At 45.5% G+C, this 9657-nt stretch overlaps 1 protein-coding gene across 5 annotated transcripts; it reads right to left on the bottom strand.

Moving 5' to 3' along the window:
* Positions 1-619: 619 nt before the first annotated feature.
* Positions 620-5880, bottom strand: PAQR3 (progestin and adipoQ receptor family member 3). 5 transcript variants are annotated; one of them, XM_042812914.1, is made up of 8 exons: positions 5661-5875; positions 5430-5592; positions 4558-4613; positions 3984-4139; positions 3177-3311; positions 1796-1886; positions 1334-1482; positions 620-886 (listed from the first exon to the last, which is right to left on the bottom strand). In XM_042812914.1, exons 1-7 carry the CDS (start codon positions 5859-5861, stop codon positions 1340-1342), a joined length of 945 nt encoding a protein of 314 aa, XP_042668848.1. In that variant the 5' UTR covers positions 5862-5875; the 3' UTR covers positions 620-886; positions 1334-1339. The 5 variants fall into 5 exon arrangements, 4 of the variants coding, with proteins under 4 accessions (XP_042668848.1, XP_042668847.1, XP_042668849.1 ...); XM_042812913.1 differs by having other exon boundaries at positions 3177-3374; positions 5661-5874; XM_042812915.1 differs by lacking the exon at positions 4558-4613 and having other exon boundaries at positions 3177-3374; positions 5661-5878.
* Between the last annotated feature and the right edge of the window lie 3777 nt (positions 5881-9657).

Raw genomic sequence — 9657 nt, 5'->3', positions numbered from 1 at the left:
TTTCAGAACACTTCAGAAGCACCAGAGTGGTGCAGAGAGATTTGCTGAAGTAATGGCACCACCTATACTTGAGGACACAGTTTAAGATTTGAAATCAAGATAGATATGGTAGATAACATCCATCTCCCAGAAAAAGGGAAACAACTAGAAAAGTACTATACTCCACTGAATTTGACATTACACATTACTGTCCTGATGTTGAAGTGTACACACATCACTTAGACAATGATTCTGAAGGATGCAGCACCCTGTACCAATGCAGTTTAGAGCCAAGACCAGCCACTCAGTTAACCAGAGTTCTAAAAGCACACTACTCCTGGGAGTGTGTCCTTTTGTTCTGTACTGCAACAAAACCTGAAGACATGGCATATGGGCCTGCTAGCTTAGCAGTGGTATGCAATTCTGTTGTTTGTATTTACGAAGCAGGAAAATAATGCAGTGCTCCAAATGCTTAGTTCTACAGCCCACCTTTTTGTTGTCCCACTCTAAGAAAGACCTGCTTTGTACTTGATTGCAGAGCAGGAAATGATGAGAAGGAAATGAATCTCAGATCTCAGAGAGAATGGCCTCAAGTCGTGCCAGGGGAGATTCAGGTTGGATGTTAGGAAATACTTCTTCTCTGAGACAGTGGTCAGGTGCTGGAATGGGCTGCCCAGGGAGGTGGTGGAGTCACTGACCCTGGAGGTGTTCAGGAGATGTTCAGATGTTGAGATATTGAGATCCAGGCAATGCTACTTTTTCCCCCAGCATTCCTGTTAACGTATCATCTCAGTGAGTAGGGTAACAGTCCAGAAGTTGGAAAGGAACTGCCTCAGTGCTTACTTTCATGGTTCTGCATATTTGTAAGGTTCAGACTCCTGTAGTCAGAAGTTTCATTGCAGTGCCTCTGAAAGGCAGTTGAGGAAAGAAAAATTGTCAGTTATTACGCATAGGAAACATTAACTCTTACCTAACTGCCCCAGATCCCATGCATATTAGACTAAAAAAAAACTGACAAAAACGTTAGGAAAAAGCTACATATAAACAAATGTTGATAAGTGCTTGCAACTGTTGTCAGACAGAGCTGTTAGGGACCTAGCAGTGATTTGTCCAGCCTGCTCTAAAACCCTGCTTGAGGGCACTGCAGACTCACATAACGCAGCAGCAGCCTGCCTGCTATCAAAGTAGCTGTTTGCTTATTCACAAGGAAACATTACACTAGTAAGCGTTTTCTCTGGGGGAGCTAATTAAATTAATGGAACCAACTAATGGAACATTGTGACATGTTGAAAACAAGATTACTTAACTCTCTACTTGTTAAAATCTCATGTTCCCACAAGCACAAAGGCTATACCTTCACTCACAAGTCCACGCTATGCTCAGGACAGGGCTTGCTGTGTCGGTACTGCATGATGTACACTGCAGACTGGTGCCACCAGTACAACATCACTACTGCAAGGATGTGCCATATTTGGTGACTAGAGCCGAGGTAGTTGAGCTGTCCTGTGGGGAACAAAAACAGGAAGCAGTTGTTAAATCTGCATTAACTCATGAAAGGCAAGCAGCAGGCAGTCTATTCCCAAGCTCAGTCACGTGTTCAGCTGGCTGGGAGACAGTTAAGTTCTTTACTGAAGAACAACAAAAGTCACCTGACTTCTTCTGACTGAAGTGCACATCAAGTTTGAGTTCTTTTGGTGCCAATGCACGCTAAGTAGAACATAATCAACTGTACTCTCATCAAAAATTCAGGACTCGCAGCAAAGACTGTGACACTGCAGGAAGCTCAACTGCAGAAAAACACAACAGAATTTCATACCTGGAAAGTATCTTTCTGGAACTTTGGAAATATAGAAGAGAAATGCTACAGCAGCAATGAAATACATGACAACCACACGTGGAGCAAACTCCTGCAAAAGAAAAGGAAGCTTTCTTACTCTGCTCTAAGGTAAAAAATATTTTAAAATAATAATTTCAAAGTACATTTAAAAGAAAACAAAAGGTGTGACAAAATGGAATATTATTTTGCTGCTCACATTATCTATTGAATAGAACAGAATCCAATTGAGAAACAAATGCCAAAACTTGGAAAAAGTCTGAATGGAAGGCCACAGGAATATTACAGATTAGACTGTAAGTAACCAAACTAGCTGCTGGAAAGCAACCCACTCACTTGACCAGTTTTTTTGTTTGTTTGTTTTCAATAACAGAACGTTTTATTGCTGAAAGCAGAGCATTTTCTCTGAAGTGTGGAAGCAAAATGAGTATCACATCTACCATTCTGCTCTATCAGGACAAACTAATTGACTAACTGGAAAAAGCAGGGGCAGCAATGATTGCTTGCCTACTTGACTTTTACAAAGTGAGTGTTTCAGTACCTTGTCTGAAGACTGCATTTATTACCAATGCTGCTCTTCCAAATTCAGCAGTAGCTCTGGACCAGGCTAAATCAGCATCCTAGAAGACAGTCCTCCTGAAGTGCCAATCTTAAGAACTTTCACAGGCAGTCACTTGCTATGAAAGCAAAGGTTTTTTTCAGTTCTGTTAGAGCCCTGGCTAATGGCTGTGATTCCTGGGGGAATGTTTTAAACCTTGGGGCACATTCACCTTCTTTAACAGTGCTGTACTTCCTGTTTTTCAGAGCTGAGTAACCTTTACCATAGTGGTAAAGCAAGAGAGGGAAATTAGTTTGGTAACTTAACAGTGATATTAAACAAATAATGCGTGAGAGACAGAAGGCTGTGTAGGCAAATGTCGATTTTGCCACCAACCCAAGGCACAGAAGAGGAAGAACTTCCCACCCATGTCTCCTGGTTCACCTCACCTCTGCAACCTGTGCATCCTGACTGACTGCTTCCCACTTGCCTGCTGACTCAGCTCTCTGCTCCTGCTCCTTGCCCTGAGGTGTGCAAGGGTGCGTCCGACCTGCACACACTGCTCTGCCCCTCAGGCAAGCACAACGTCGTGGTCATGTTTGCATCCAGGTGGGTCTTCTCACAGTTCAACTTTAAATCACTGAAACAGACTTCATCTATTCAACCTGTTGATTGGCTTTCCATAAATCTGAGCGTTCCAAAGGAATCCTGTGCTTTAAGAAATCGTCACTAGCTCTACTTCTCCCTCATTTCCAAAATGAGACCGAGGGAAGATGCTAAGTGCAAAGCAAAAGTAAATCTTATTTCCGTGTTATTGTCTTTTACCTGTACAATAGCTGCACCAATGCCACCGTTGAGTGAAACCCAGTGGATAGTAGGAATAATGCCGTATCCAGACACTGAGCAAAAGATGATGGAGCGCAGCCTGCGCCACTGCTGTGTGAGGTAATTGGGATGAATCTGAACAAAAAATACTGCCAAGATCATTGCCAGCACAGTGATTAAGTACACCTGACGCCAGTACTGAGAAAAAAGAAACACAATTAAGTTTGTATGTTTGCTCATCTGAGGTAAACTCTGGGTAGAAAATCTACGTTACTAAACACAAAGATTCAAAATGTTCTCGTCCCTTCTGTGACCACAAATGACAGTGCTTGAATCAGGGTGTTCTTAGTAATCCAGTGAAGGGGAAGATGCTCTTACTTCACATCTATTTCACACGCTTCACCAAAACATGTATTAAACATAACTCTGTTATAACTACTTTAACTACCAGATCAATACTTTCCTGTACAGGGAGCACAGAAGTTATAAAAGTTTAGAATTCCAAAGCGATTTAAGCTTGTTTCTGCCCCATATAAATGCTGGGAGGAACATCCCATTATGGGCCTCATGCCTTTGACAAAGACAGGACCTGTAAAGTTTACACTGACTTTATAATGATTTAAATATTGTCTTGAGGCTTGTGCAATTGACAGCTTAAAAGGAATCTCTTAATCTTTTACTTCTGCAAGCAAGGTTCTGCACCTGTCCCCTGCCAAATGTGCCACCTGGACACCATGTGACAAAGCCCTTTCCCAACACGTGGAAACCATGGTGATGGGACCACAGAAACAAGTGACTCAGACTTACTTTACTACAATAAAATGCATAAAACACGCCTGATACGTAGCAGCCTAGGATACCAATGGAAATTCCTGCGTAATCTAATGCCATCCATCTTCGGCTGGTCTTCTCTGAGCGATGACAACAGAAGAGATGATATCCTACTGAGCAAAGCATACAGACCTACACAAATATATCAAAACAAGGACACATTAATTTCTTGGTAACAGACGGGGATTAATGGGGATTAAGCTTCAACTCTGAAGCTTAAGAGTCCAAAAGTAACCTGTTACATGTTCTACAGAACTACTTGGTGTAGACAATTATGATTTCTGCTTATAATCAGTGGAAACTAGCATAACCTCTTTTGCAGATGAAACACAAAACTCTGCAAGACTTGATAACCACAGGCTGCAGCTAAGGAAACGAGGGTACTGAGGGTACAAAAGTGTGCCAGTGCATACAGGAGCAGGGCTCCACCTGCCCAAGTATGACCAAGATGAATTCAGTATGGTCCAGCTACAACAAGCAGAAACCAAAGCTCAAATCCTTGAATACCAGCACTCTGCAGCTTTGCTGAGGGTACACAGAAGTGACTAACCTCTGACACGCAGTACACTGACTTGGCTTCTTGGCTGGCATCAATTTTTTTTCCCCCTGAGAAACAGAATCATAGAATATCTAGAGTTGAAGGGGATCCATAAACATCATTACATCCAACTCCTGGGTCCACATAGAACCACCAAAAGTCCAAACCCTATGTCTGAAAGCATTGTTCAGGTGCTTCTTGAACTCTGACAGTTGTGCAAAATGCACAAGAACCCCAAGTCCAGCTGTATAATAACATCAAAGAATCATCCAGGTTGGAAAAGACCTCTAAGGTCATCTAGTTCAGCCATTAGCCCTATCCCACCTTATCAGTTGCTCAGTATCACAGCTCCACATATCTTGACCACCACCAGGGATGCTGACTCTACCACGTTGCAGTGCCAATGCCTCACCACTGTTTCTGAGAAGAAAGGTTTCCCAGTATCCAACCTGAACCCCTCCAAGTGCAACTTGAGGCCATTACGTCCTGTGCTACTGCTGTTATGTAGAAGGGGCCGATCCCCTACCTCATTACAGCAACCTCCTTTCATGCAGCTGCAGAGAGCAGTGAGGTCTCCCCTAAGCCTCCTCTTCCCACACTAAACTATACCAGCACCTCATCTTGTTAATATTCGTGCAGCTGGCCTCACCCCATTAATCCACAGCTGGTTTTTGTGCTCGAGCTGGTGATCAAGCCATCGCCATCCGCGGGCACAGCGCTGGACACAATGCCCAGCAGAAACCAGAACACAAAGCCTCGGCCTGCCCAGCCGGCGTTCTGCAGCCTCTCCTATGCCAGCCATGCTTCGTTCTTATAAGAAACGGTTCAAAATCAGCTCGGCCCGCGAGCCCATCCGCCGCACGGCGCACAGCACGGCGCCCCACCTGGAAGCAGAAGAGGCAGACGGCGCAGATGACGAAGTCCTCGCGGGCGGCGCGAGCGGCGGGCAGCACGACGGTCAGGTCGCGGATTCCCAGCGTGAAGAAAAGCAGGAAGCCCAGCAGGTGGCTCCAGATGTTGACGCTCTCGTTGGAGAGGATAAAGAGGCTGCGGGGAGACGCGGCGGGGCTGAGCGGGGCTCCGAGGCCCCGACCCGGCCCCGGGGACGGCCGTACCTGCGGAGACAGAGGCGCGAGGGCAGGTAGGCGCGGTAGCCGTCGGTGATGTAGGGGTTGTCCCTCAGGAAGACGGGGATCTGCTCGTAGGTGTACAGACGGATGCCGCGCGGCAGCAGCACGGGCCAGTACTGGTAGCCGCCCAGCTCGATGTAGTGCGCGCTGCGCAGCAGCTTCTGCTGCATCCTGCCCGCCCCGCATCGGCACGCGGCCCTCCGACCCCGCCACGGCACCGCGCAAAGCCCGGCCGGCCCGGCTCGCGCACACCACGTTGCGGCGCTTTGCAACGGGTGGCTGGCGCGGGGAGATGACGTCAGAGCAAGGCGGAGTGTCCTGAGGTGTGCGGTGCTGCCGTCTGCTGGCCGGCGTCGGTCAGCGTCAGGCAGTTGCGCTTCGAAGGGAGAGAGCTATCTCCCTTCTAAGACGAGCCAGTCCTTTCAGAAGGATCGGAACGTGGCAGACCTGTACGCAAAACGGGCCCAAAAGAGGCAATACAAAGTTTTAAAGTGCTGAGAGCCCTCGGCTTGCTGGAATTGTGCTGGCTCCGTGCAACAAAGAACTCGGCTTAGTTCATCATGCAGCATCAGCTGGATACTTCTCCGCATGCCTGGCTCTGTTTCTGAGGTTGAAGACAAGAGTCCTGAATGGGGATCCTTGCTCATCATACACCCTTCCCTTCTGTGGCCTATGAATGTCTCCCATCTCACAGAATCACAGAATGGCCGAGGTTGGAAGGGAATTCAAGGATCATGAATCTCCAACCCCCTGCCACAGGCAGGGCCACCAACCTCCCCATTTGCTTCTAGACCAGGCTGCCCAGGGCCCCATCCAACCTGGCCTTGAACATCTCCAGGGACGGGGCATCCACAACAATCTGATTTAAACAAAACATAGAAGTGCCTTACCAGGATTCTATGGTGGGAATGGAATGTTTCCCATGGCAGAGAGATCCCCGCGGTAAGTAGAAGATGCAGGATGATGGGCATTTGAAACCTGAGAGTGATGATAAGGACCAGGTGTTCCATCCTAGAAGTAGCAATACAACCATTTTGATACATAACCCCTCAAGCTGCACGTCACACTGTTTGGTCACACGAATTAAGAAGCTCATTCCTCTTTAGCTTGTCTTCCTTTCCATATGGCTTCTTTCTTTTGGGCTTTTCTCTAGCTTGCTATTAGCTAAATTATTAATCCTACATTATTTTTAAAAAAAAAGAAAAAAAGAAAAAAGAAAAAAGAAAAACACCCAGAGAAAGTACATTCTGAAAGAAGATCCCTAAGCATAGTTTTGGCTGGAGGAGAGCAACCAAGATAGTACAGACAGCTATGTGCAGGATGGAGCACAGGATATCCCTTCATAGTCACATTGGGTACCAAGGAAGTATGGTGTAATACAACACCTTGCAGGGACACAGTGCTAGGAGCTGGGCTTGCCTGCACTCAGGAGGTAGCTCGGTGAGTCTCACATGTAATGGGGTCACAGAGGGACAAGAGAATCCAAACACAGTTTCCTGGAAACAAAATCTTGGGAAACCACAAAGGAGTTATTTTCAGCTTGGTTGGAAGGGAAGTAATTCATCCAGCACTAGATGTTTCTGTTCTGTGCTGGAAGAATTGTTCCACTTCCATCTGACCTACATCAGCTGTGCTAAAAATAGGAAAGCACCCTGTTTTGGTCAACAAATGCACTTGGAAGCTGAAACATCTAAACTAATGGGACCCTGCTAATGAGAATGACCGCTAGACACCAGTAATCTTTACTAACCAGTATCCCCTTCCTTCTTCTCTTTTGAATGCCTAGAGAATAAAGGAGACTGTATTTATGCACACACATGCATTTAAAAGAATAAGGATATAGCTGCCACATTACTTTGGGTGAGAGAACCTTGACGATGCTGAGAGGCGGCTGCTGTTGTAGGACTGAGCAGGAAAAGCAGGCAGCATCCTCCCCAGCTCCTGCTGATAAAGGAGATCCATTGTTCACTTGAGTTGTGAAATCAGTGTATTCACTTTCGTCAGGCCAAATGCAGCTTAGAAAGTTGCTACCAGGTTAAAAGTGTAATGTAGTTTTAATTGTCCATTGGATCGTTAGCTCATGGAGAACATTATACCTGGGAAAGAAAACAAAAACATAACAACAACAACAAAAAAAAACACCAAAAAACAAAACAAACTGTTTTCAAGCTTTGTGCAATTTAAGTTAGACCCCGAGTGCTTCAAAGAATTCAATCAGAAGGAATCAGAGCTAACAGAACTTTCTTTTTCTTTCTTTTTCTTTCTTTTTTTCTTTTTTTCTTTTTTTTTTTTTAAGTAGCTTTAATTGGCTCTGAAGTTTAAGCTTCGAAGCTTTGATAGAAGAAATGTTACAGCTTCAGTTAATAGGGAATATTGAGAAACAATTAGGGCAGCTTTAAATTAATTACTTTGACTATTTATTTTGAGCTTATTGAACAATTGTGTTATATGTGTAAGAGATTGAAATTAGCCATCTGGGCAAGATAGCTTTGACCTAAATTGACCTTTTTGGGTAAATACCTAGCTTGCCCTAATTCCTATGCTGTAGCCCTACTTCTACTGGCAGACAAGCTTTATTGGGAGTGACAATAAACGTCCATGAGAAGTTCCATGCTTCTCTGCTGAAACTCAGATCACCTGTGTGAGCTTCTAAAGAGAAACCTGAGGAAATCACAAATGGCGGAAGCTGTTTCTCTGTTTCTGTTATTCTGTCTCTGTATTTTTGTTAATATTTTCAAGCTAGAAGAGGAAGTTTAGATTGTAAGGAAGAAATTTTTTACAGTGAGGGTGATGAGGCACTGGCAAAGTTTGCCCAGAGAGATGATGGAAACCCCATCCCTGGAGAGATTCAGGGTCAGGCCAGAGGGGCTCTGATCACCCCACCTAGCTGCGAGTGTCCCCGTTTATTGCAGAGGAGTTGGGCTAGGTGTCCTTTAAGGGCCCCTTCCAACTCAAACGATCACGTGGTTCGACGATTACAGTTTTGTCAGAAGAGTTTGTGGATATCTTTGGTTGGACTTTGCTTCCAAGTCATTTCCTCCCTGCTTTTCTCTGAAAAGAGCAGTGCAGAACGAGGCAGATGTTCGGTGCAAGTAGCTCCGGAAAAATCAGGTACCGCTTTGCGAGGTGTTTCGTGGCTCATCCTGCAGGTGTCACTCTGGCACTGTGCTATCAGTAGAACATCTGCATTCCATCCTGGTGGGAAGGCGTTTGCTGTACTCGCCAGCTCAATTAGCTGCCTCTTCATTGACTTCCTAATTAGCAAATAACCGGTACAGCGACTTGGGTTCTCATCCCGCAGACCCCTATTAGTGTAAGATCAGTGCTAGAACAGGATAGAAAGTGTGACTTGCTCTCGGATTCCGTTCTTAAATACTTAGCACGATATCCCCCAAGTGTGAGTTGTGGGGACCTGGCTCTTTGTAAATTTGTTGTGAGCAAACAAGTGGGAGGCGGCCTGAGGCTGCTTTTCCCACTGTTGGAATCTGCTCCCGTGGGAGAGCCCGTCTTGCTCTGAGCTCTTCGGAGCAGACAGTTCAGTGCCTGCGAATGAGATCTGTCATTAGGCTGACCTTAGCTGAGGAAATGCATTTGGGAGCGCTGGCGGAAGGTATCGAGTATCTTCCTTTGCATAACACTCGCAGCCTGGAGACTTTGTCACCGCTGTGTCAGTGCATAGCCGCCTTCTTATCTGCCTGTGTATAAATACATTCATCTTTTCCCTGGGGGTGGCAGGAGGTACGTCTTGTCCCAAAGCCTGTGTATGAGCGTGCATTTCAGTGCAAAGCCTGTGAATAAAATATAGGCACTGGTTTATGATCATAGCCGTCATGCATTTATCCATGTGCATAAAGCACTTTTAGTTCTGAATGTATGTGCAAAGAAGGCTTGCAAATGGCTACGGGCAGAATGCATTTACCGACTGCTACACTGGGAGATAAAGTTATTTAAAGCCTCTTGTTATCTAAACCAGATATATCCT

The sequence above is a fragment of the Centrocercus urophasianus genome, unplaced genomic scaffold (assembly GCF_019232065.1).
Source record: "Centrocercus urophasianus isolate 14NV4802_14NV808 unplaced genomic scaffold, USGS_Curo_1.0 seq_13, whole genome shotgun sequence".
Taxonomy (NCBI): Eukaryota; Metazoa; Chordata; class Aves; order Galliformes; family Phasianidae; genus Centrocercus; species Centrocercus urophasianus.
This window is presented reverse-complemented; position numbering and strand designations above follow the sequence as displayed.

Coding starts and splice junctions, on each gene's coding strand:
- PAQR3 (XM_042812913.1), bottom strand. CDS start 5,861: ATGCGGGGCGGGCAGGATGCAGCAGAAGCTGCTGCGCAGCGCGCACTA. Junction 4,614..5,429: donor TCTGCCTCTTCTGCTTCCAG/GTGGGGCGCCGT, acceptor TCTGTTTCTCAG/GGGGAAAAAAAATTGATGCC. Junction 1,887..3,176: donor TTGGTGCAGCTATTGTACAG/GTAAAAGACAAT, acceptor TTTCTTTTGCAG/GAGTTTGCTCCACGTGTGGT.